We start from the raw sequence: 27,652 nt of genomic DNA on the forward strand, positions 1-27,652 counted from the left end.
CCTAGCTCCAGAGGTCACATATGGCTTTTGTCATATTTACAAACCAACCCTCTGTGTGAGAGGATCCACCCAAAGATATGAATGCCAACAGACAGGGATCGCTGCAGGCCATCCTGGAGGCTGGCTACCAGAGAGGGTCTAATTAATGATAACTTAGATGAGAGAGAGTATCAAGCTTCATCCTTGTATGATAACCATAGTCCAAATCCTTAGAGTCAAATAAAGTTTCTCCCAATAGGTGGCAGCACGTGTCCACATCCTACCCTTGATTCTGCAAGTAAATATGTATTGATTGCCTACTTTGTGACAGATACCCCACATGCTGGAGACTCAGAGACCAAAAAGACATGTTTCTGTCCATGCAAAGTTTACAGTTGAGTGAATCAGTTCTTGCAGTAGAGTGTGAAAAGTGTCTGCTTTATGATAGACATACAGACCTGAGGATTGAGGCTGTTAGAAATATTGGTTTTTTGATGTTGTAAAGAAACAGCACTTGAATATAAATTTAATTTTTTTAGCAAGGCCATTTTTACTTTTTGTGGAAAGGGTATACTCGCCAGTTTTGTCACGAGAGCACACTGAACAAAGGAGACAGGGTCGTTTATAACCTGACACATCCATTTTACTGCTGTATCTGGTTTTTATTGGCAGGAACAGGACTTTATATTTTGTATTTGTCTTGATTGGGTAGTAGTTTAGAACTTTTTAAAAGAGGCAAAGGCAGAGGAGAACAAAGGAAGGAGGAAGTAACTTGCGGAATTTTGAGAAAGGGAAAAACCCCTTTAAATAAGGAAGAGGAACAGGCTGTGACTTAATGTTTGTTTGGACTAGTGTAAGTATGTTAGGGCAAATATTTAGGCTAAATTGTGGGAGTTCAGAACATAAAGTACATTTATTTTTTTATTATGGCTAGCAGATATTTAAGAATGTTACCACAGGTCTTTGAATAAATTTTGGTTTTAAGAGTGTACATAGAGGTTTGCCGTACCCATAGGATTATTTAGTAGTGAGCAATGAGGAAGGGTGCCAGTACCAGGTTGACTGTATGAACAGAGTGATGGACAGCACAGTTACATCCCAGATAAAGAAGAGCTTTGGGGCGGGGCGTGGTGGCTCAAGCCTGTAATCCCAGCACTTTGGGAGGCTGAGACGGGCGGATCACGAGGTCAGGAGATCGAGACCATCCTGGCTAACACGGTGAAACCCCGTCTCTACTAAAAAAATACAAAAAACTAGCCGGGCGAGGTGGCGGGCGCCTGTAGTCCCGGCTACTCGGGAGGCTGAGGCAGGAGAATGGCATAAACCCGGGAGGCGGAGCTTGCAGTGAGCTGAGATCTGGCCACTGCACTCCAGCCTGGGCGACAGAGCAAAAAAAAAAAAAAAAAAAAAAAAAAAAGAAGAGTTGGGACATATTCTAGAATGTCCGGGAAGCCGCTAGACAGTTTGTAGCAGGGGGTCTTTACTATCAGCGTTCTTAAGTAGAAGCGGGCTCTGGCTAAGCAGAAAAGGTGAGTATTAAAAGGATGCTGTATAGCTCAGGGAATTCTAGGGAGGATGCAGAAGTGGCCCCAGGCTAAGCTTCCAAGAATGAAGCTCAGAACCAAGCTGAAAACTGGCCTGATAAGGAAACTATGACTGGGATTGCTACTGGAGGAAACCGCCATCACAACTGCTGGGACGCACTGGGGAATGGCTGCCACTGCTGCTGTTAACATCAAATCCCATATGCTTTTGCAGCCTCCTACATAATGCGAAACTTCCAAAAGAGCCTGTTTCTTCCCCTCGCTCACTTCCACATCAAAAGCTCATAGGGGTGTCTGATTGAGGAAGTCTGGGCCCCACACCTGAGTCCTGGCTACAAAGGAGACTGGGAATTTGGGGTCTGAACTCCTTCCTCGGGGAGGCAAGACATAGAATATTGGAATTTCCTCCCGAAAAAGGGAAGGCTATTCAAAAGATGGTAGGAAGCCTTGAATCTGACAGGTGTACACTAACTACTAGGGGCAGGCTCAGATCTGTAGTGTGAATCTATCACTAGAGATTATGATAGGATGTGGGGGATAGATTAGGGTTTCTCAACCTCAGCACTATTGACATTTTGGACCACTTAAGTCTTCGTTGCAAGAGGCGGTTCTGTGCGTAGCATGTTTAGCAGCATCCATGGTCTCTATCCACAAAATGCAGGTAGAACACTCTCCCTCCCCAGTTGTAAGAACCAAAGATGCCAAATATTCCCTGGGAGGAAAAGCCACCTTGAGAACCACTGGATTAGAGACCAGCTCTGTCTCTATAGAAGATTTTTTAAAAAATCATCCGAGCATAGTGGTCCCAGCTAACTAGGGAGGCTGAGGCGGGAGAATGCTGGAGCCTGGGAGGTTGAGGCTGCAGTGAGCCGTGATCACACCACTACACTCCAGCTTGGGTGACAGAGTGAGACCCTCTCTCAAAAAATTAAAATTATAAATAAAAAGAGGGAGATAGAGGGACAAAGTTTGGGCAGGGGATGCAGTAAGAATTTTCCCAATTTGATCTGTAAACTTCAGTAATTATTTGAATCTTTTATCACAAGAATGTGTTCACATCTTTATTGGATACTTAAGAAAAATGTTTTTAGGAATATTAGCATCTGACCATAGTGAGGAATGCTGTTTTCTGCTGCAAGGGCTAGATAGAATACTTGAATATACTTTATTTCACTGGCTCTCAACTGTGGCGACTGCCTGACAGGAGACATTTGACATAGTCTAGAAACATTTTGTCACAACTAGGGTAGGAAGTTGTGGTGCTACTGGCATCTAATAGGTAGTGGTAGGGATGCTGCTAAACGTTCTTTTATTTATTTATTTATTTATTTATTTATTTATTTATTTTTGAGGCGGAGTCTTGCTCTGTTGCCCAGGCTGGAGTGTGGTGGCACAGTCTCGGCTCACTGCAACCTCCACCTCCAGGGTACAAGCCATTCTCCTGCCTCAGCCTCCCAAGTAGCTGGGATTACAGGTGTGTGCCACCATGCCCGGCTCGTTTTTGGATTTGTAGTAGAGACAAGTCTTTACCTCATTGGCCAAGCTTGTCTCGAATTCCCGACTCAAGTGATCCACCTGCCTTAGCCTCCCAAAGTGCTGGGATTACAGGCATGAGCCACTGCGCATGGCGTGCTAAACATATAATAGACAGGACAGCCCCCTACAACCAAGAATTATGTAGCTCAAAATGCCAGCAGGGCCGAAGTAGGGAAATCCTGGTCTACTTGAATTGGACTCACACCACTGATTCCCAAATGTTTCAGAGTAATATCACACTATCTTGTTTGTTTGGTTCCATAATACCCTTCATATCTCAAAAAGTCATACATATATGCATTTAAATTTTAGCATGAATTTAAATTCATTTTGAACTGCAATAATATAATGTGACTCCCTTCTAGATAACTAGTAACAATGGAAGGAACCAATGTGAGTAGGTTCATTTGTCAAAACCAAGAGAGCATTGCTGCTCTAAATGGTTCCAGAGCATGGCTGGTGTGAGGAGTCACAGTCTGAGTCAGTCATTGATGTCCACCCAGAAACATCATTACACAGACATCAATGGAGTGTGTGGCCTGGGACAGAGCGGGGACAAGAGGAGGAGCTACTGCTGGATGATAGGATGATTCTGCCAGACTTCTCCCTAGCCCTCCCAGGGTGAACTGTAGGATGACTCATCACCTCCAGAGCCACATGAACTCCAGGCAGCTGCTTAGAAATCAACTAGTTATTTCAAACAAACACATAAATCTGTGCTATACAGATTCAATTAGCAGCTCAGAAAACCAGATGGGTTGCCTAGCAACAGCATCCTTCTCTCTTCCCACCTTCTGCATACCCTGGGTTGTGGGTTGCCCTTTAGTGACCTTCCTAAAAGGGCAGCATAGTATAGTGGTAAAAAGGCAGATCCTTGAAAACGGAACACCTGGGTCCTGAATCCTGGCTCCACAACTTATCAGCTGTAATGTCTAAGCTTAGGCAAGTTGTCCCACCTAGCAAATGGAAATAACATTAGTTCCTTATACAGTCTTGAAGAGTATTTAGTGAATTCATATATGCACGGTGCCCAGAACATAACAAACACTCAATAAATGTTAGCTCTTATTTTTCTCTACCCTATATATTCTTCTTTAGGGTTTCCTTTTAACCAGATTTCACCAACACAAATATTGGGGGCAATGAGGGATTGGAACTCACAATGTCTTTTGCCCCAAGACTGCCTTATGTGGCGCCTCCCTCCATTTCCACATAATCCCTCTCCCTCCATATCCACATAATCCCTCTTCCCTCTTGACCTTGACCAAGAATAATATAATCTCTTGACCAAGAATAATACAATTTGTCCTCCAATCTCAAAAATGTTTGATCTTCTATATGAAAGTTTCTATAAGAAAGTTAGCTCTTTCTATATGGTTATAGCCCAGACATTCTAGAAACCAAGAACGGGGATGCTCAGTTCCCTAACACTGTCTCTTGACATCTCGCTTTAATGAACCAGTATTTCTACCTAGTTATTTATGATTTTTCTTTTGGAGTCTTAATTAAGAGTGTTCCCCGATCTACAAAGACAAACACACTGTCAGTATTTGACAGTGTAATAATTAATCTTGCATTTTAGATTGCCATCGTGAGTAGGCTGAAGAAGCAGGCCTTCCCAGCAAATCTTATGTTAAATATGGAAAGCTAAAATAAACAGTGAAACGGGATAGGGTGCTGCTGGCTTTTGTTGTTGATGTTTTTAAAGATGAATTTGGCAAAAGTGCCCTAAACAGCTAATTAGGAAGGCTAATTAGCTGATTCCTAAGGCCTCTTCCAAATAAAAGACAACAGACTAGCTACACTCTCTTCTTAGATCTTTGTTTCCTAGGCTCTAATTATTTGAGCCCCTTTTTCAAAAATTATTCTGTCCTAAGGCTGGGTACGGTGGCTCATGCCTGTAATCCTAGCACTTTGGGAGGCCAAGTCGAGTAGATCACAAAGTCAGGAATTCGAGAACAGCCTGGCCAACATTGCAAAACGCCATCTCTACCAAATATTAAAAAATTAGCCGGGCGTGGTGATGGCACCTGTAATCCCAGCTACTCGGGAGGTTGAGGCAGGAGAATTACTTGAACCCAGGAGGGAGAGGTTGCAGTGAGCCGAGATTGTGCCACTGCGCTCCAGCCTGGACAACAGAGTGAGACTCCATCTCAAAAAAAAAAAAAAAAAGTGTTCTATGTCCCATGTGAGCTGTACTGTTATTTACTATTTTTCCCCATAAATCAACCCACTTCCTAAAATGTATATAAACTCATTTAAAACAGAAAAGTTATATAAAGGGGAAACTTTTTAAATGTCCAAACAGAGGGTAACTGTAAAAAGTAAATACCATGAAAACTGAACTTTGTATACTTCTTAAAAACAAAACTGGTTTAAGATATCTTTGTAATTATTGACTTCAAATAAAAATAGATGAAATGCATCTAATTTATTGACACTGTGAAAAAACCGTAGGTGCCGCCTCGTCTAATTTAATTCTCACAATGGCTCTTCAAAGTAAATGTGAGCTCCACTTGTAGAGGTGATGGCTCTGAGACCTGGAAGTGAAGTAAATTGTTCAAGGACCCCGAGTTGGAATGGGTAGCGCAGGTCCAGGTCCAGGGGAGGCGAGAGTCCTCAGGACTGCAGGGTGAATCTCTACACCTTGCACTGTGTCTCCTCATTCTCATCCAAGCCATCCTCCCTCTTCTATCTTGTGGCAGACTCCTGGAATACACTGCAATGATTCTGGGGTTTTCACCAAAGATATAGTTAGACTTTCAGGTCTTTTGTAACAGGAAGAAAAAGTATTTGCATCAGGAAGGATACTGTTATTTTACAGTTGTTGGGTTTTCTGTTTTTGTTTGGTTTTGTTTTGTTTTTGAGACGGACGCTGTATCGTCCAGGCTGGAGTGCAGTGGCGCGATCTCGGCTCACTGCAAGCTCCTCCTCCCAGACTCATGCCATTCTCCTGCCTCAGCCTCCCGAGTAGCTGGGACTACAGGCGCCTGCCACCACGCCCGGCTAATTTTTTGTGTTTTTAGTAGAGACGGGGCTTCACTGTGTTAGCTAGGATGGTCTCAATCTCTTGACCTCATGATCTGCCCGCCTCGGCCTCCCAAAGTGCTGGGATTCCAGGCCTGAGCCGCCACGCCCGGCCAGTTGTTGGCGTCTTTCTACAACAGAGAAAAGGAATTGAGAATGAGCAGGGGATGGGCGGGGCAGGGACCAGACAGTGAAGGTGGTAGCGGGGGAAGAAGATGGAGCCAAGAAGCTGCTCTGGAGAGGAGAGAAACGAAAGGGGAGACCTAGGACCTTGGAGAAAGACAGAGAGAGAGGCGGCGGGGGAGGAAATTGATGTTGCCACTCGGGAAAATAGTGAGAAAAAGGTAGAAAGATGCAGAGGTGTTCTGTGATTTTTTTTTTCCATGTAGTGCTTGTGATGTTGTCCTTGGTCTTCCATATTGTCCTTCGTCTTCCATGTCTAGCTCTGTAGTTTTTCTAACGCACAGTACAATTTCAAGAGTTTCTCTGCATAGCGCCTGAAGTCATCTTCCACGCCTTCAGTAGCACATGCACGTGGGAAGCTACCTCTGATGATCTCATTCATTTTTATGGCTTTAACTCTACCTTTTGGATGATGACTTAGACATTCATATTTCCAGTTGACCTCTTCCCTGAATTCTGCCCACCTGACATCACCATTTAGATGTCGAATACCATAACTTCTGCCCCACTCCATTTCAGACAAACTGGCTCACCTTTGCAGTTCCCTCCACCTTTTCCTTTCAGCACTTTGCCTGCCTGGTTTCCAAGGGTCAGATCTCAGCTCAAATATCACCTCCTCAGAGATGCCCACCTGAGCATCCTGATAAAATAAGCCCATCTCCCCCAGTTGCATTGCTCTACCAATTACAAAACCACCTTACCAACGACATTCCCTTATTTCCTTCATAGTACATGTCACAATTTATACATTTTTGTTTATTTTATTGTTTGCTTACTTATTTTGTCTCCATCGACTAAAACATAAACTCCTTGTGGACAAAGATTTCGTCTGTTTTGCTGTAGAGAACTTTGCACATTGTTAGGTGCTCAGTAAATCTGTTGATTGAATGGATTCATCTATGATGACTGACAAGAAATGATTCCATGAAGAGTGTTTCTACACTGTATCATTATTGATATGGCCACATGCTAATGAGTAGAATTTCACAGCAGTTGACAGTTTTGATAGCACATTCTCACATGTTACTGTGTTTTTCTTCACCATATGTTTTTCTTAACTTCTATCAAGGAAGTTACTATTTCTCTACCCACTTTACCCTAAGGAAACTCAGTTCAAATCAGTAAATATAACTCAAGGTATAACTGCTGAAAAGCTGTGAGAGGTATGGACAATGCCAAGTGAAAGCGTCTGTGGTTCCTTCCAGACTGACTTATCATCCTGATTTTCCCAGGACTATCCTGGTTTTAGTACTGAAAATCCTGCATTCTGGGGGAAACCAGGACAGTTAGTCACCCTGTCTTACCCAGAAAAGTGTAGATAAGTCATAAGAACTTCATGCAATCAGGCTGAGTGCGGTGGCTGTATTCCCAGCACTTTGGGAGGCCGAGGCAGGCTGATCACTTGAGGTCAGGAGTTCGAGACCAGCCTGGCCAACATGGTGAAACCCCGTCACTACTAACAATACAAAAATTAGCCAAGCTTGGTGGTGTACACCTGTAATTCCAGCTACTCAGGGGTCTAAGGCACGAGAATCGCTTAAACCCTGGAGGCAGAGGTTGTAGTGAGCTAAGATCACGCCACTGCACTCCAGCCTGGGTGAGACTGTCTAAAAAAAAAAAAAAAACTTCATACAATCAAATCCCTGGCCATCTAAAATACATTAATGTCCGGGCATGATAGCTCACATCTGTAATCCCAGCACTATGAGGCCAATGCAGGTGGATCACTTGAGGTCAGGAGTTGGAGACCAGCCTGACCAATATGGCGAAACCCTATCTGTACTAAAAATACAAAAAATTAGCTGGGCGTGGTAGCGCACTCCTGGAATCCCAGCTACTAGGGAGGCTGAGGCAGGAGAATTGTTTGAACCCAGGGGGCAGAGGTTGCAGTGAGCCAAGATCACTCCACTGCATTCCAGCCTGGGTGACAGAGCGAGACTCTATCTCAAAAAATAAATAAATAAAAATAAAAATAAATAAAATACATTAAAATGCATTTATTGGAGATGAGAGTAGGTTGGGGTTTGGAATCTAAAAATGTTAAGTTGCATAATAGTTGATGAACCCATCCACCCAACTTACGTTTAAGGAGTGCTGGAACAGGAAGTCATTAACAACATTCTGAAAAGGAGCAGATGGACAATGAGAGATGCCAACTGAGATCCTACCCTGAATGATAAAGATGGTAACTAGGTCAGCCCGATTGTCAAGCCTCATGCTTTCAGACTGAATCTGATGATCCACCACAAGTCCCAAAGGTATTCTGGGCAGTAGTAGAGCCATCCACAGCAGGCACCCTGACCAGAAGGAACCAGCTTATGATTCCAGACAGGAAAATTCTTCCCCTTCCAATTCAGTTTAATACCGTTTGCAATCATTTTGGTAAAGTAGCCATCACAATTTCACAAGCAGTGTGTGTGTGTGTGTGTTTTGCAGGAAGATAATTATTGCATAGGTGGCATTGTCTGTTCATCTAGGTAGATACTGTAGTGTTCATTCATGCCATTGGGTAATTGTAGTGAAGCAATTATGTATCACATTTTGAAAGAGGCATTAAAAAAATTCACCACTGAGATGAGTCAGACTTAATTATCTTGGCTTTTCAGCAGCTGAGTTTAAGGCGCAAGGTGGAGAACACATCAGCTTCAAAGGCAGAGGGAATCGAAGGTGCTCTCCAGCTTTGGATACTTCCTCTGCTTGAGGTAAGAATCATGAACAAACTTCGGGTCTCTGCCAGCCACGATCTCCAAACTGGAGATGTCCCAGATTTGGTAGGACACTTTAAACAGGCAGCTACCATATATCCTGGGTTATTATTATTGTCTGCCTAGAATTTTCTGTATCTTTGTTTGTTTGTGTGATGTCCCACCTGGAGGCTTCTTAGGCAAAAAGCTTTAGTGAAAACTAAACAGCCGTAAGAAAGAGAAAAGAGTTGGTTTAAACCACCTACTTAGTTTTGCATCGTGGAACGATGTTAAGAGGGTTGCTCAGTGATCTGGACTTATTTTTGTCTCCATTTCAGCAGGGAACCCAGCACAGTGGCAGAAAATTCTATCTTCTCTCTCAAAATCAGCATGGTTAGGACTAAGGAGTTGTTATAATCTCTGTGTTTTCAAGGCAGGTCTTAAAGCACATCAGTGACCTAGATCCTGCCGGAGCAAAACTAGCCACCCACTTGCCTGGACTGTTGAACTTGTTGGTGTTAGGCACAGAGTTTTGGGGAAAAGATGTGGTGTGAATTCTCAAGGTCCTTGTCATCAGAGATGTTGCTATAAAACTAGATGTGAGGACTGGATCCCTTGAAATATTCCGCCCATAGTCCGTACCTGTCGATTTAGACTTCTTAGGTACAGTCATTTTGTCTTAACCAATATGTTGGAATACCCTTCTAGTCTAGACTTCTTTAAACCTGTCGAACTTAATTTTTCAACCTGCGCCTCTGTTTTGAGGGCTACATTTTACTCATTCATTACTCCCTTAATCAGTTTCTCCAGAGTCAGCCAAAGCTCTTGCCAAGGAGCAGTAGTAGTAGGCCCATCTGCGAGTTTCAGGTGTTTCCTAAATTGGACTGGCATTTTCTTATTCCTAGTTGTCAGGATGACTCACACAAGAACCATTTAATTTAAGAGTATTATTCTGACTGTATATTTGTATAGAAAAATAATGACTACTGAGATTTTGAATCTTGGAAAGAAGCAATTCCCCAGAAGCAACAAAATAGATAACTTGCTAGCTGGGTTTTTAAGTGATCTTGGATCCTAGTAACAGGCAGCTAGCCCTGCCTGCACATGTCAGCCAAATTACTTAACCTTTTAGTAGTCATCACCTTGCTTGACAAGGTTCCTTTCCTCCCCTGCCCACAAGTTATCATTCTAACTGAACAATTCAACCAAAAGTTACATACAATTCACCCCTTCATACCCCAGTAATTTATTTCACTCACAAAATTTCTAGAGGAAAAATACGTTTTCCTGTCTGCAATTTTGGATTCCTGGATCTCCATCAAAGTGTACCACTTCAGAAACTTTTTTTAACCAAGAAGGGAAAACAGATTTTACTGCTGGCAGGGAATTTAAAACTCCAGTTGTGTCCAAGAAAATAAGGGATTTGCACTGTGATGCTTGAACGTTTCTAGATGCTTATTGAATTTTTCCACCTTGAAAATGGCGTCAAGCAACTTCTATTTAAAATTCCCAGATGAAAATGAAAACCCTAGCATATATAGAGTCATTCAATAAAAATAAATTCATCAACACTAGAATTAGGAACCAGAAGAACAAGGTTGGGTTCCCAGGTGCCTTACTTACTGTGGGATCCTGGACGAGTCATCAGATTCTCTAAGCCTCCATGTCCACGTGTCTAAAATGGGAGTAAGATAATAATAACATCTACTTCAAACAAGTATGAGTTTTGTAAAGGGTAAAGAAACAAAAATTTATTATTTTAGTTGTTATTCCATTCACAAGTAATATCTCTTCTTTGGTTTATTATGTTCTTTTTCACTGTGGAAATGGAGAGCTCTATATTAAAAATATGACGGTTTGGTTTTTGCTTTATTTTCCTAACCATTTGTAGAACCCTTCTTAGTTAACTGTAATCTTTTAAGTCACTCAGTTGATCAGTTAGCATATATTAATTGGGGTCCTTCCATGTGCCAGACAGAGATACCATGTCTGCCTTAATTTGTACACAATCTAATAGGTACAAACATTTTGGTCTTAACATTATTTCCCATTGCTTTCCATTGCTATGAAAATGTTTTTTCTTTTTTTTTTTTTTTTTTTTTTTTTTTCTTTTGAGACGGAGTCTCGCTCTGTCGCCAGACTGGAGTGCAGTGGCACAATCTCAGCTTACTACAAGCTCCGCCTCCCGGGTTCAAGCGATTCTCCTGCCTCAGCCTCCTGCATAGCTGGGACTACAGGTGGCCGCCACCACGCCTGGCTAATTTTTGTATTTTTAGTAGAGACGGTTTCACCGTGTTAGCCAGGATGGCCTCGATCTCTTGACCTTATGATCTGCCCACTTTGGCCTCCCAAAGTACTGGGATTATAGACGTGAGCCACCACACTTGGCCTATTTTGCTCTTTTAAAACAAAAATCTCTCTAATGCCTGTCTTGGCATAACACACTCATTTACAATTTTTAGCCAGCAGTGATATTAGCAAAACTGCTTTTCAGTTTGGCCTCACCATATGTTAAAATGTGGAAATGCTTCTATACCAGTTGGTCAGTAGCCACTAACCTGAGTCCCAGAAGTGTTCTCCTCACTCGCATAATTCATCTCTACTTATCCCCCTTTCTAGGACACCTTGACTAACCCCCAAGGGCAACTAAAGGATCAAGAAAGGCCCAGCACAGCAGAAGACCAACTGGACTTAGCAACTGCAGGAGGTACGTGCATCCATTCAGAGTGTTAAGATGCTGTTACTGTCACTCTGTCTTCCAGGACTTGGAGGGCTTTACACCCCCTTATCCCACTCACCATATTTCCTCCAATCTTCCGATCACTCATTGCTTGACCAGAGATCGTCCTCTCCTACCCAAATCCCTTCCCCTTGGCTCTCAACCCTCCCATTTCCTTGTGCTTCCCTTAGTGCTGTCTGCATTCTGACCATCCTCAAGTGATCCTTTCTTAGCTCTGCTCCCAACACTGCTGCCCAGGTTCCTTCTGTAGCTTGTCCTGTAGAACCCAAACCAACTCTTCAGGGCGGAAATATCACACTGGATTCATAAGGCCGTATCAGTGGTAAAATATTGAAATGCCTTAATAGCTAAGGGTAAGAAGCCATTACTCTGAGTGTCCCCCTCCTATTCCCAGTGCCTCCAACTACTCTGGCCCCTCCCGCAAGACATCCCTTGTCCTCCCGAAGATCTAGCACTCAACTTCCTGGCCCCTGCTCCAGGACTGTGGCCAACATCTGTTTTGATGGATGCCTGCAGTTTACTAGTACATAAATACTTTGTTAACCATCTCTGTGAAGAAGTGTAATACATGGTAGAGTAAGGTAAGGGATATTCCTTCATTTATTAATTCATCGATTCATTCTACCAACATTTAACAGTCACTCACTCTATCCCAGGCACTGAGCCAGACCTAGGACCTCCAAACCAGATGCAGTCTCTGCCTTCATGCACTTATATTCTGGTAGGGAAGGCAAATCATAAGCCAAAAAAGAAACACACACACGTGAATAAATATATATTTTTATCAAGGGTTCAAGAGGAAATGAAATTAGCTCAGAGAAGTCATAAATGGCTTTAGAAAGAAGATGGTGTTTTAAATGGGCCTTAGGGATATGCAGGGTTTCTGCAGACGTAGGTGGAGGGGAAAAACATAGGCAATAGCATTAGGCAGAAAACGTGGCATGTGTTTAGGGACCAGTAGTTCAGTTTGGCTGGATGGTGGGGTATAGAGGGGGCTCCTGGAAGATCAGGTGAGAGATGTAATTAGGTTGACCCAGCCAGCCTTCTCAGACCTGAAGATGAACTTATGCACAGACAGGTTAAGACCTTATTTCTAAACCTTTTGGCCTCCAGCAAAATACCCGCATGAGCATTCACTAATCTGAGCACAGGCCCCCTGTATAAGTTGGGGAGTTTTTGCACTAGACAAAATTCCAGCCCAATGGGTACGTAGGATAGCCCTTCCACCTCCCACCCAGCTGCGTGCACTGGTGTGGGGTTTTCCTAAAATGCTTTCCACTGGCTCCACTTTGTGCCAAGAGGCTGGGATCTCTCCAGAGGGGCGCCTTTTCCCATTTCACACAAAAGCCCAAAATAGGCTAGCAGTGGCCTTGCCTGCACACTTTCATCCCTAATCAGACTTCTCTGTTCTTTTCAAGTAAATTCTCTAGAAATCCCCTTTGTCTACATTGCCCCACTCCCACCTCCATGGCCTCGCCTTAAAGCCTACCCACCCCCCTTAATCAAACCTCTCACCTACTTTGGCCAAGTGCTCCACCTCTTACAATGACCTCTTTTCCTTCACCCAGGGTATGCCTGAATCCTAGTCCTCTCTGAATCCTTACCTGGCCACCTGACCTGACCCTTCCCTCTGTCTAAACACATGGCCTTCACAGTTTCCTCTTTTATTTTATTTTCTTTTATTTTGAGACAGGATCTTGCTCTGTTGCCCAAGCTGGAGTGCAGTGGCATGATCACAGTTCACTGCAGCCTCCACCTCCCAGACTCAAGCAATTCTCCCACCTCACCCTCCCAAGTTGCTGGGACTACAGGTGTGCACTACCACCCTCAGCTAATTTTTTATTTTTTTGAGACGGAGTCTTGCTCTGTCGCCCAGGCTGGAGTGCAGTGGCGTGATCTTGGCTCACTGCAAGCTCCACCTTTCGGGTTCATGCCATTCTCCTGCCTCAGCCTCCCGAGTAGCTGGGACTACAAGCACCTGCCACCACGCTCGGCTAATTTTTTGTATTTTTAGTAGAGATGGGATTTCACTGTGTTAGCCAGGATGGTCTCGATCTCCTGACCTTGTGATCTGCCTGCCTCGGCCTCCCAAAGTGCTAGGATTACAGGCGTAGGCCAATATGCCCGGCCTAATTTTTTATTTTTTGTAGAGATGGGGTCCTGCCACGTTCCCCAGGCTGGTCTCAAACTCCTGGGCTCAAGCACTCCTCCTGCCTTGGCCTCCCAACGTGCTGGTATTATAGGCAAGAGCCACCACACCTGGCCTACTTCTTCCTCTCTGACCACATCCACAAGGTCACCTTCCTGGGCCTTCCTTGATTTGTTTCATGTTTGTGTGTTAGCACAGTGGTACCTGCCACATGTGAATCTTTTGCATGTGTAAATGCAGCAGTGATAGCTTACCCAGATTGTAACTTCCAAACTAGAAACAAGGCCTGTGAATGCATTACTCACTTGATTTTCATTAAAAGAAACCCAAATTACTGCTGCTGTTGGGGGCCTGTGCTTCATCTCTCAAGAAAATGTGATGGCATTAATTTGTTTGGTCTATTCAACAAACATACATTAATCATTCATGTATGCCAGGTATGGGTGATATAACGGTAAAGATGTGGTCCCTCTCTGCAGAGAATGTTTATTTAACCAAAAATTTGTTGTGCGCCTGCTATGTGCCAGGTATTGTACTGGACTCCAGAGTTATCGAAGTAAGACACAATCCCCATGACAAAGGGATAGACAAGTAAAAAGACAGCCACAATACCAGATGGTGTATACTAAGATCAAGGGCTTCCCCAGATGCTGGAGAACCCATAAGGCACACATGGCCCAATTCAAAGCTTGTGAAAGAGACTTCATTCATTCATTCATTCATTCAGTCTGTCATTCAGTAGTTCCCTAATGCCTGCTGTGTGCCACTTGCTATTCAGGGTGCTGAAGTGATGAAGTCCTTCCCCACGAAGCCTAAAAATTCCAGTAGAGGAGACAGACAGTACACACATCAGTAACTGGATACTACACTAGATGATGATAAGTGCTTTGGAGAAAATAAAGCACTGGTGGTCATAATAACAGGGCCACAGGGAAGGTGTCTGTGTTCTGCATAGAGTGGCTAGGAAAGACTTTGCTGAGATGACACTTGAGGAGGTATCTGAAGAAGTGTAAGGCCTGGTTCTTTGAGGAAGACTAGGCCAGGAAGAGGGGAGAGCAAACACAAAGATCCTGGCATACAGGCTACTTAGATCATTAAAGAAAGATCAAGTTAGCCAGTGATGCTGGGACCATGAGAGCCAGGTGTATGTGTTAAAGACAAAGGTCAATGAGGAAGTAGAGGCACAGGGTCATTCCATCAGCTACAAGGCCCTCTACACCTTGTAGCTGATGAAATGACTTTGGCGTTTACACTAAGATGGGGAACCACTGAAGGGCTTTAATGGGGGTGGGGAGTAACATGATCTAACTTTCATTTTAAGAGACTCACTCTGGCTGTGATGTGGAGAATGGGCAGAAAGGAGCAATGGCCAAAGCAGGGAGACCAGTAAGGAGGCTATCACAAAAATCTATGTGAAATGGTACTGGCTTGAACCAGGGTGAGAGGAGGAGTCCTGCCTGCAAACAGACAACATGGTGTGTCAGATGTTCTAATGTACGCATATGCATTGTGTAAAGTGTGGTGGGATCCCAGAGGAGAGTGTGATGAGCCCAGGGTAAAATGACTTGGTGAGGGAAGTTTTCACAGAGAGGGACATGGAACTGGCCCTGAAGGATGCATATTCACCACTAGTCTGTGAAAAGCGTAGGTCAGGGGCCATGTGTAGGTCAACACTACACCCTCAGCACCTAGAACACATTCTGGTGTGTTCAATAAATGATTGCTGAATGAATGGATGGATGGTTGGGAGAGTGGATAGATGGGTGGGTGGGTGGATGGATGGATGGATGGGTGGATGGATGGATGGATTGAATTCTGGAAGTAAACAATAAAAATGAGAAAACCTAGAAATGTTGGATTTCATTGACCAAAGAGAAAGTCAAGAATAATAAAGGAACCATAACTGTTGGTTAATTTCAGATGTATACAAAGACAATCCCAGTCCTCTGGGGATGTTTCCTCCTGTGGAATCTCTGCCTCTCATCCTCTCAGACCATTTACCCTGGAATCAAGGCAAGGATTACTCAGAGGGCACTTGACTATGGTGAGTTGGATGCTTTCAGAAGCCAGATCTCAGGCCCACTAGGTGGGGTCTGTGACCCAAACTCAACAGCTCATAACTTGGGCTGTCTCCTGACTGAGACAAGCTCTACTGTGGGATAATCCAGTACCTTATGCAGAAACTCCTAAGATGGCTGAGAAGAAAGTGCTGCCTAAAGAAGAGTCAACTTGATGGGAGGCATGTCCAAACACAGCACAGATGCTCTCTCTCTCTTTCCCACATATAAACATAGTGAAAATCTAAGGGTTTCAAATAAGACACATTTATGGGATAGAGGAAAGGAGATGTGGAAGTAAAAGCAACACCTTGTAGCTTCAGAAAGGGCTTGGTTTCAAAAGGGACTTAGACTTCCCTAAAATTGGGTGAAAATGTAATATGGGTGACTGTGTTTCTCTCTCTCTCTCTCTTTTTTTTTAGACGGAGTCTCGCTCTGTCACCCAGGCTGGAGTGCAGTGGCGCGATCTCGGCTCACTGCAAGCTCTGCCTCCCAGGTTCACACCATTCTCCTGCCTCAGCCTCCCAAGTAGCTGAGACTGCAGGTGCCCACCACCACACTAGCTAATTTTTTGTATTTTTAGTAGAGACAGGCTTTCACCATGTTAGCCAGGATGGTCTTGAGCTCCTGACCTCGTGATCCATCCACCTCTGCTTCCCAAAGTGTTGGGATTACAGGCATAAGCCACCGCGCCCGGTCTGACTGTGCATTTTTCAGAGGAGAGGCTCCATAATATTTATTGGATGTGCAAAGGAGTCTGAGACACTGAAAGGTTAAAAGCCACTCCTTTAGAGAACGTTTATAAACACTAGGGAGAGACAAATGTTGGGATGTGATTTTCCTTGGGCTAAGATGAGGCGGGAGCAGATTGTGGAGAGGGAACGGACTGCAAAAATCAAAGTATATGGACATATTTTCTCCTGTGAAATTTTTCTTGCGATTAGCTAAAGGTAGGTTGATGGATCTTTCTCAGTCCTCTTTAACTAAAGCAGTCAACCTAAGCATTGCAAGTCTAACCAAGAAATACCTAACTAAGCCTAACCAAGAAATGCTTCTTCTACTATACCAGCAAAAATAAATAAATGAGGGAAGGAGGGAGGGTAGGAAGGATGGAAGGAGGGAGGGAAGGAAGGAGGGAAAGAAAGAAGGAAGGAAGGGAGGGAGGGAAAGAGGGAGGGAGGGAGGGAGGGGAGGGAGGGGAAGGAGGGGAGGGAGGGAGGATTTGAAGGCAACTCCTTGTTTTTCCCCTAGTACATCATCTAGTGCAGGAAATCTAAAATTGAGCCATCTTGCACAAATGTTATGTGAACAATGATGTGTGTAGAAATACATAGCAGGAATATATGTACGTGTGTATGCATGTGTGTGCATCTTGTTACTATACTGATATGCTGATGTGCATACAAATATATATCAGAAATAGATACCCTGTAACAGTACTAAAGTTGTGCAGTTTGTTTTTTACCCTCTAGAGCAGAGTCACTAAAAGAACAGATCTGAAGTCTATCCACATGGCTGTAAAGGTCAGTTCTGTTGCTTTCCTTGATATATGGCCTTGGGCCAGTGGATTTTATCATATGGAAAATGGGGTGATAAAAATGGTACCTACCTACCTACCTACACTTACTGTGAGGTGAGGATCAAACAGGATCATCCATGGGCTATATTCCCATCCACAGGAAATACGGCCAGGGCTAGTAGAGAAGGGCAGGCTTTGAATTCAGAATCATTTCTTGAGCATCTACCATGGCCAGGCTCTTTCAGCGTGCTTTCTGGGCTGTATGTTGATCTAATTCCACCAACAACCCTACAAAGAAGCTGTGGTCATTTTATAGAGGAGGAACATGACATTTCCCAAGTCTCACAGCAGTAAGGGACTCAGCAGAACTCAGGTCTGTGCTGCTGGATCTTGAAACCTACGCTCTATCATCTACTCCCTGTTCCTCTAGGCTCTGGATAATGCTGCTCACTAGCTGTGGGCTCTTGGGCAAGTTACTGAACCTCCCCGAGCCTCAGCTGCCTCCTATGTGAAACAAGGATAATAACACCTTCTCATTGGGTTGCTGTGAGGATCCGAGAAGAGAGGAGAGAATGTGTATGGAGTCCTAGCATAGATAGGCACTCAATACAAATTAGGTATTTGTAAAATTTTATCAATGATTTGTGTCTCCACATTTTCTAGAAAGAGATCTGATGTGTCTGTTAGTAGTAGTATCTGCAAGATATTTTTTAAAACGGAAGACCAGGTGCGGTGGTTCACACCTGCAATCCCAACAATTTGGGAGGCCGAAGTGGGCGGATCACGAGGTCAAGAGATTGAGACCATCCTGGCCAGCATGCTGAAACCCCATCTCTACTAAAAATACAAAAATTAACTGGGCATGGTGGCACGCACCGGTAGTCCCAGCTACTTGGGAGGCTGAGGCAGGAGAATCACTTGAACCCGGGAGGTGGAGGTTGCAGTGAGCCGAGATCACACCACTACACTCCAGCCTGGTGACAGAGTGAGACTCTGTCTCAAAAAAACAAAAACAAAAAAAAAAAATGGAGATGAAAACGAAAATTATAGTACCTACCCATAGGGTTGTTGTGGAAAATACATGAATTAACATATGTAAAGCACTTAGAATGGTGTCTGGCCATAGCAAGTATGGCCCAACAGGTATCAGCTGCTGTCATTTTCACATGTGTAAACAGACCCCTCCAACGTTACTATTGTCCCCAAGTCATAGACGAAGAAAGTAAGGGACAGCGAAGCTATGTAACTTGCAGAGTCACACAAGCTATTCAGTGGGAAAGTTGGGATTCGAACCTAAGCTCTCTGGTAGTACCTTTGGCTCTATCTTCACACTGTTTATATCTATCTTTGCATCGCCATATTGCAATTTTTTTTCTGGCATTTTAGAGGATAAAACCTGCTCTTCGTCATCCCCAACAGGTATAGAATAACTGGAAATGAATTTAAACTGCAAAATAAGGCATAAAGGCAATATTTCCTCCTTGAAAAGGTTGAAAGTAAATGTTCTTCATTAACTATGGAGGTTACTTTTCTCAAGCTCTTTAATGCGGGAAAGGTCTCCTTTCCCCAATGAGCTCAGAGAAATGTGTTCTGTGATGTTTCCATATAAAGAAGCTGATGGGTTATTCCAGGATGAAACAAAAGCAGTGGTTAGTAACTTTTTAAAAATATCAGGAGAAATCTGGTGAAAATGTAGATTCTCTCCCCCCAAAAATGAGTCACATATGCACACAAAAGTCACCCACAGTTTTTTATTAGAATTTCAGGTGGTTCCGGAGTTTCCTATAGCCCATGAACCTCAGGCCAAAAATTCTTGAGCTTAAAGAATCTGAAACGAAAGAAGAGTGTAGAATAACCTTCTGGAACTGTCCATAGCACACAGATTCTGGAGCCAAAGTGTCTGAATTTGACCACTGGCTCCCCCAGTTCTTAGCTGTATGATTTGGGCAACAGTGAACTTCTCTGAGGCTCAGGGTCTTACTCTACTGCCCAGGCTAGAGTACAATGGTGCAATCATGGCTTACTGCAGCCTCGACCTCCAGGACCAAGCAATCCTTCCAACTCAGCATCCTGAGTCACTGGTACTATAGGCACGCACCATTATGCCCAGCTAATTTTTAATTAATTTTTTTTTTTTTTTTTTTTTTTTTTTTTTTTTTTTTTTTTGTAGAGACAGCATCTTAGTGTTTCCCAGGCTGGTTTCCAACTCCTGGGCTCAAGCGATCCTCCCGCCTCAACCTCCCAAAGTGCTGGGATTACAGGCGTAAGCTACTGCTCCTGGCCTGAAGAAAATGTTATACTTTTCTTCTCACACTGTCCTGTGATAAAACTCTTTTGTCCTCCCGACATAATGAAAATTTCTCATGTTAGCTCTGTGGTCTTGGACAAGTTCCTTAGCCTCTCTGAGAACCAGAGTTTTCATCTGTAAACAAGGGACAATAATACCCACTTTGTGGGATTGCCATTTTCTAGGTATCTAAGGGCTTGTCTTACTCAATAAATTGTATTTGTGTGGTTAATGTTATTATGTTGTTATTATCTTTGTCATTATCAATAGATACTTTCTTGTTTCCTTCACAGGTGTTCAAGCTGGAATGGAGATAATTGAGCGAATGCTAAAAGAAAAGAACCTCCCAGATTTAAGCGGTTCTGAGTCGCTTGAATTTCTAAAGGTTGATTACGTAAACTACAATTTTTCAAAGTAAGTAAAAGAGAAGAGCATTTTGCCTCTTATAAGAAACTCAAAGGAAACAGTGGAGGAATCCTATGGAAGCCCCACGATTTCATCAGAATCCAGCCTTCTTATCTTTTTCTCTTCTATCCTTAGCTCTGGTTTCTATTCTCAAGTTTGCCTCATGGCTCAATATGGCCACTGCAGTTCCAGCCATCAAATCATGTTTCAGACAGCTAAAAGGGGGAAGAGACGAGGGTAAAGGGGTTCTTAAAAGCTGTGTCAGTCTTCTTTATTAATGAGTTTTTCTGAAGCTCTACCCTAATAAGATCCTGCCTAACCAACAATGGACAGAATTTAATTATATGGCCACATTTATTAGCAAGGGAGACTGGAAAACTAGTTTTCCAACCAAACAACTTTGTCATTCCTAATAAAATCAGGGATGTTTAGGGAAGAAAGTGAATTGGAAGTTCAGACAGCAACTGACAATCTCTGCCATAGTCTCCAGCAAAAGCCCCAAAGGCCGTATAAGGAGAGGGTAGCTTTGTCCATCTGGAGCTCAGTCTTAAAGGTCAAGGGAGAGTCAAGCTTTTCTAAGGGGTTCTCTGTGTGACTGTGATTCACAATTTGCCCCAACTGTTAAAGATTTTAACAATCCAGTGATAATTCCCTGCTCTCCGACCCTTTGGAGTGATCATTCCCCTGCTGTCAATGATAAAACCAAGAGGGTTGTTTTTATGTTTTTGTTGTTGTTGTTGTTGTTGTTTTGAGATGAGATGGAGTCTCGCTCTATCACCCAGGCTGGAGTGCAGTGGTGCTATCTCTGCTCACTGCAAGCTCTACCCCCAGGTTCATGCCATTCTCCTGCCTCAGCCTCCTGAGTAGCTGGGACTACAGGCACCCGCCACCACGCCCGGCTAATGTTTTTTTGTATTTTTAGTAGAGACAGGGTTTCAACCTGTTAGCCAGGATGGTCTCGATCTCCTGACCTAGTGATCTGCTACCCTCGGCCTCCCAAAGTGCTGGGATTACAGGCGTGAGCCAATGCACCCAGCCCAAAACCAAGAGGTTTTGACAACAAGGAAGAGAGATGGTGACTTAGGGAAAGTTCCTGGCTGATGCTCTGGTCTGTATAAAGTTAGCCATTCAACAAGTATTTATTGAGCACCTACTACATACCAAGCCTTATCCTAGGAATAGGGGATATTAGGCTGGGCGCAGTGGCTCACACCTGTAATCCCAACACTTTGGGAGGCTGAGGTGGGAGGATCACTTGAGCTCAGGAGTTTGAGACCAGCCTGGGCAACATGGCGAAAACCCATCTCTACCAAAAATACAAAAAAATTAGCCGGGCATGATGGCGCACACCTGTAGTCCCAGTGACATGGGAGGCTGAGGTGGAAGGATCACTGGAGCCCCAGAGGTCGAGGTTGCAGTGAGCCATGATTGTGCCACTGCACTCCAGCCGAGACAGAGTGAGACCCTGTCTCAAAAAAAGAGAAAGCAGTAGGGGATATTGTAGTGAACAACATACCTGCCCTTAAAGTCCAGTGGGCGAGATGAACATTAAATATATATTTACAAAACATTCAATTACAATCATAATGCCACAGCAGAAAAGTACAGGAAGAATTGTATAATATCATGTGTAGGTGGAGATGGGGAGAAACAGGTATTTTCATGCATTGCTTGACAGGGTAGATAAACCAATACAACAATTTTAGGCCTGTGCTGTCTAAACAGTAGCCACTAGCCACAGGTGGCTGTTAAACACTAAATGCAACTAGTACAACTGAGGAAATGCATTTTTATTTATTTAATTTTCATTAATTTTAATTATAAAAACTGATGCTCAGTTTGACTACTGAAAAGCTTTTGAGTATGTTTGGAACAATTTTGTAAGTTTACTTTTTCAACTGAAAATGTTATCAAATCTAAATACAGGTTGAGTATGCCTTATCCAAAATGTTTGGGACAAGACGTATTTCAGATTGGTAATTGTTTTGAATTTTGGAATATTTGCATTATACTTCCTTACCAGTTCAGCATCCCTAATCCAAAAATCCAAAATGCTCCAAGGGGCATTCCCTTTGAGCATCATATCAGCTCTTAAACATTTTGGATTTGGGATGCTAAACATATATAGGTCAGTATCTCTCATAAAAGCCAATGTTTGAATTGAGGTATATCATGAATATAAAATACATACCAGATTTTGAAAATTTATTTTTTAAAAAAAAGAAAATAAAATATCTCATTAGTAATTTTTATATTGGTTACATGTTGATATGACAATGTTTTAGATATACTGGCTTAAGTAAAAATATTAAGAAAATTCATTTCACCTCTTTTCCCTTTTTAAAATGTGATTACTACAAGATTTTAAATTACTGTCATGCATTGCTTAACAACAGGAATATGTTCTGATAAATGCCTTATTAAGTGATTTCATTATTGTGCAAATGTTATAGAGTGTATTTACACAACCTAGATGGTATAGCTAACTACACACCTAGGCTGTATGAGATAGCTTAATGCTCCTAGGCTACAAACCTGTATAACAAGTGACTGCACTGAATACTGTAAGCCATTGTAATACAATGGTAAGTACTTTTATATCTAAACATATCTAGTCATAGAAAAGGGACAGTAAAAATACAGTAATCTTATATATGTGTGTGTGTGTGTGTATCTATGTGTACATATGTGTGTGTGCCTATCTATCTATCTATCTATCTATCTATCTATCTATCTATCTATCCATCTATATGCTCTTTGACCCAGCAATTCCACTTCTCAGCATCCTCCTTAGAGAAGTACATGTACACGGCTGGGCACGGTGCCTCATGCCTGTAATCCCAGCACTTTGGGAGGCCAAGGTGGGCGGATCACAAGGTCAGGAGATTGAGACCATCCTGGCTAACACGGTGAAATCCCATCTCTACTAAAAGTACAAAAATATTAGCTGGGTGCGGTGGCGGGTGCCTGTAGTCCCAGCTACTCTGGAGGCTGAGGCAGGAGAATGGCGTGAACCTGGGAGGCAGAGCTTGCAGTGAGCCAAGATCATGCCACTGCGCTCCAGCCTGGGTGACAGAGCGAAACTCCATTTCGGAAAAAAAAAAAAAAAGAGAAGTACATGTACACAAGCAGAGTATGTATGAGGATGTTCACTGTGACATTGTGTATAATACAGAAGTGCTAGAAAGAACCTAGATATCCACCAACATAGGAATGATTTTTTTTGAAATGGTGCATCCATCCACAGTTTGAAATACTCTGCAGCAGTTATAAAGAATTGGTTAGACCTGCATGTATCAAAATTAAAATATTTCCAAGATATAGTAAATGAGTCTCTGCTTCCTCTTCCCACAGTGGGACTCAGGATGTGTGACAGAGACTAGGTAGGAAAGGGTGCATAGAAGAGGAAATATTATGAGCAAATAATTGTTTCTTATCAGTTATCACATTTATGTTTTAAACTTTTCCTAATCTTTGTTCACAACAATGCCTTTCTTGGGTGCAATAATTCACAGATGAACTCATTTTGTCTCCCCCACCTACCTGTGAGTAGCACTTCTGAGTGATTGACTGAATGTGGTTAAGTGTCTTGCCCAAGTTTTTACAGCTGGTACTAAACTTGGCTGCAAGTCAGGCACCCTTTGGGCAGTCTGTGAAGTGGCATAGCCTCGTGGTGAAGCGTACAGTCTCAAGTCAGACTAAGGAGGGTTCCAGGTCTGGTTCTGCCACTTATATACGACTTAAGCCACTTTTCTTATCTTCTTATCTCTGAAATGGGGATTGCAAAAACAGCAACCGCCTCACAGGATTACCGTGAGAGTTAAAATGAGCTAATGCATGTAATGCACTTACCACGATGCCTGGCAGGTAGCAATCACTCAATAGATGTTCATAATAATTTTTTTTTTGAGACGAAGTCTCACACTGTCACTCGGGCTGGTGTGCAATGGGGAGATCTCGGCTCGCCACAGCCTCCGCCTCCTCGGTTCAAGCGATTCTCCTGCGTCAGCCTCCCGAGTAGCTGGGACTACAGGCACCCACCACCACACCCAGCTAATTTTTATATTTTTAGTAGAGATGGGGTTTCCCTATGTTGGCCAGGCTGGTCTCGAACTCCTGACCTCGTGATCTGCCCACTTTAGCCTCCCAAAGTGCTGAGATTACAGGCGTGACCCACCGCGCCCAGCCGTTCATCATAATTTCTTATAATGCATGTGGTCATCTGCCTTTGCAGATTACATGCAACTCACTGCCTCCTAGTTACCCTTTTGACAGCCCAGAGAATCCTAGGGGAAGTCAACTCTCTAAGTTTCTCCACTAGCAAAGATACTGTCCACATAGAGGACCTTTGGAAATAGGAGGAAGGCACGTTTCTGATTGTCCCAATGACAGGTGGGGAGGGACACTACTACTGGCATATGCACCAAATGTCCTGTAATGTGTATGACAGTCCCTTACAAAAATAGCTGAGCCAAGGGCTGGATGCGGTGGCTCACGCCTATAATCCCAGCACTTTGGGAGGCCTGAGGTGGGCAGATCACGAGGTCAGGAGATCAAGACCATCCTGGCTAACATGGTGAAAGCCAGTCTCTCTAAAAATACAAAAAATTAGCCATGTGTGGTGGCATGTGCCTGTAGTCCCAGCTATTCGAGAGGCTGAGGCAGGAGAATCCCTTGAACCCAGGAAGCGGAGATTGCAGTGAGCTGAGATCGTGCCACTGCACTCCAGCCTGGGCAACAGAGCGAGACTGTCTCAAAAAAAAAGAAAGAAAGAAAAAGAAAAAAAATAGCTGTGCCATGCAAAATACAAATATCACCCCTTTTGTGAAACACTGGAACTGCTGAAGGAAAATAATGATGGCAATGTTGTGCCTTCTTTTTGTCTTTAAATAAACTAAACAAGTAGATTGTTTGATTATTTACAAATATCTTTCTAGGCCAGGCGAGGTGGCTCATTCCTGTAATCCCAACACTTTGGGAGGCTGAGATAGGAGGCTTGCTGGAGGCCAGGAGTTCAAGACCAGCCTGGGCAACATAGTGAGATCCTGCCTCTACGAAAATAAAAAATAAAAAATATTAGCCAAGTGTGATGGCACATGCCTGTAGACCCAGCTATTTGGAAGGCTGAGGCAGGAGGATTACCTGAGCCCAGGAGTTTGAGGTTGCAGTGAGTTAAGATCACACCACTGCACTCCAGCCAGGGTGACAAATGAGACCCATCTCTATAAAAAAAAAAAAAGAGAGGGAGAGAAGAAAAATTACATATATATATATATATATTTCTAAACTTGCTCATTTCCCTCATTAACTGGATTCAAGAGACTTCCTGGTAGGAGTTTGAGGAGAATTAGGAGGCAGTTCCAGAGACAGCCCTGCAGACAGGAGGTTCTTTTCTCTGTAGGAATTCACAATGGCCTCAGTGGTAAGAGTTCTGCAACTGTGTTCCCAAGTTTGCTTGATTGAAGAGATAAGCTGGAAGAGTTGCCCTAACTTCTGTTTCTGGTTTTACAGTATAAAAATCAAGGCCTTTTCATTTCCAAATACCTCACTGGCTTTTGTGCCTGGGGTGGGAATCAAAGCGCTAACCAACCACGGCACTGCCAACATCAGCACAGACTGGGAGTTCGAGTCTCCACTTTTGTGAGTATTCCACTGAGATGTCTACAGCTGTTCTGGGGGAATGTGAGCAAAAATGGAAAATGTAGAAGTTCACCAATGTTTTTGGCAGTAGACTTATTTCCCTCACTATTAACACTCTTTCTCAAAAGAATTTTTTTTTTCCAGGTGAGGCTTAAATTAGGAAATCCCTGCTAGGGGGTCAGGGTGAAAAACATTCTTCCCTTAAAGGTACAGCATATGATCAAACGTCATTTAAGATTCTCTAAGAACTAGAAGTCCCTGACTATCAGAGAAACAGATGCATGCTCAACCTTTTAGATCACCCACAAATCACTGCATGATCTTGAGCCAGCCATTCAACACACTTCCCCATCCGCAGGAGTAACTGATGGGAAGTGGAGCCTTTCTCCCTCACACAGAGGTTGAAGGTTGGTAGTCAGCTTAAGCCCAAGCCCAAGTGGAAGGGCCTTTGCACCCTCGTATAGAAGGAAGAAATCAGATTCAAAGTACTTTCACAGGCCAGTTACGATGTGTAAACCACTGTTCTGGGCGTAATGTTTAGGTCTGCCTTGGTTGGTGCCACAGGAAAACACATTCTTTCATCCACTAAGTCAGTCAACAACCATTGATTGAGTGCCTACTATGTCCCATTTACCCCCATCTCAAGAACTCCAGTCTTGTAGATTGTAGAGAAATGACACGTTCCCCACAGCAACATAGATTCGTGTATTCATTTATTTATTCAATGACTCATCAACCATATATTGAGTACTTACTCTGTGTCAGGCCACATGCTAAGTCTTGGGGACACAGAAATGAGTAACACACAAGGCACTCCCTCAAGGAGTTCACAGACTACATCTAAGCCTCCCTTTCTCATCAGTGCCCCTCCTGAATAAAGTGTTGCCAGTCTTACCCTTGCTTTTCTCTCCCCAAACAAACATTGTATATGAAGGGTGCTCAATACAAGCTCAATCACTGTCAGGGCCAGAGCACTCAGGGTGAAATAATTAGAACATCCCCATAGCTGCTAGCTTTCACATATTCAGTACTTCGTCTGTTCTGTGAATATTCAGTCAGCACCCACTCTGCTCCTACCTGTTGTAGGTGCAAGGAAGTCAGAGGTAAACATGACAAAGTCACTGCAGTCCAGGAGCTACCCAGCCTCTGGATAATCAGAGAAACAAGGTCCATCTCTGTGCCTGACTCAGGCTTGGATAACCTTGCACTTTTTCTCTAAACAGCCAAGACACAGGAGGAGCTGATTTGTTTCTCTCCGGAGTATACTTTACTGGTATCATCATCCTAACCCGAAATGACTTTGGTCATCCTACACTGAAGCTCCAAGATTGCTACGCCCAAGTGAGCCATGCCCATGTCTCATTTTCCGGAGAACTCAGGTGAGTGAGAGCCCTCGGTTGGGCAGTGGCTAGTCAGAGGCTGGATACTCAGGCATTGCCTAGGGAAGGTTTATAAATGGCTGACTATGGTCTCTGAGTAACCTCTTTTTTGTTTGTTTTCATTTTTTCCTCAGTGTTTTGTATAACTCCTTTGCTGAGCCCATGGAGAAACCCATTTTAAAGAACTTAAATGAAATGGTGAGTCTTTAGAGGTTAGACAGCCACAGTAAAATGCCATTAGTAGCAGTTCTATCATCCTTTAATTTTTTTTTTTTTTTTTTTGAGACAGAGTATTGCTCTAAGTCTCCCAGGCTGGAGTGCAGTGGCGCGATCGCGGCTCACTGCAAGCTCCGCCTCCCGGGTTCACACCATTCTCCTGCCTCAGCCTCCCGAGTAGCTGGGACTACAGGCGCCCGCCACCATGCCCGGCTAATTTTTTTTTTTTTTTTGTATTTTTAGTAGAGATGGGGTTTCACCATGTTAGCCAGGATGGTCTCGATCTCCTGACCTTGTGATCTGCCTG

The 27,652-nt window shown here is 43.4% G+C and overlaps 1 protein-coding gene across 1 annotated transcript in view; it reads left to right on the forward strand.

Moving 5' to 3' along the window:
* Positions 1-8,874: 8,874 nt before the first annotated feature.
* BPIFC (BPI fold containing family C) overlaps positions 8,875-27,652 on the forward strand; it is a 48,244-nt gene continuing 29,466 nt past the window's right edge. The window contains exons 1-7 of the mRNA XM_030915421.1: positions 8,875-8,971; positions 11,573-11,660; positions 15,763-15,886; positions 19,999-20,119; positions 25,622-25,750; positions 26,974-27,129; positions 27,264-27,327. Of these exons, the coding sequence (XP_030771281.1) occupies positions 15,763-15,886; positions 19,999-20,119; positions 25,622-25,750; positions 26,974-27,129; positions 27,264-27,327 (594 nt within the window). The 5' untranslated portion in view covers positions 8,875-8,971; positions 11,573-11,660. The remainder of the gene's footprint in view (positions 8,972-11,572; positions 11,661-15,762; positions 15,887-19,998; positions 20,120-25,621; positions 25,751-26,973; positions 27,130-27,263; positions 27,328-27,652) is intronic.

Source organism: Rhinopithecus roxellana, chromosome 13, assembly GCF_007565055.1.
Source record: "Rhinopithecus roxellana isolate Shanxi Qingling chromosome 13, ASM756505v1, whole genome shotgun sequence".
NCBI classification, from domain to species: domain Eukaryota; kingdom Metazoa; phylum Chordata; class Mammalia; order Primates; family Cercopithecidae; genus Rhinopithecus; species Rhinopithecus roxellana.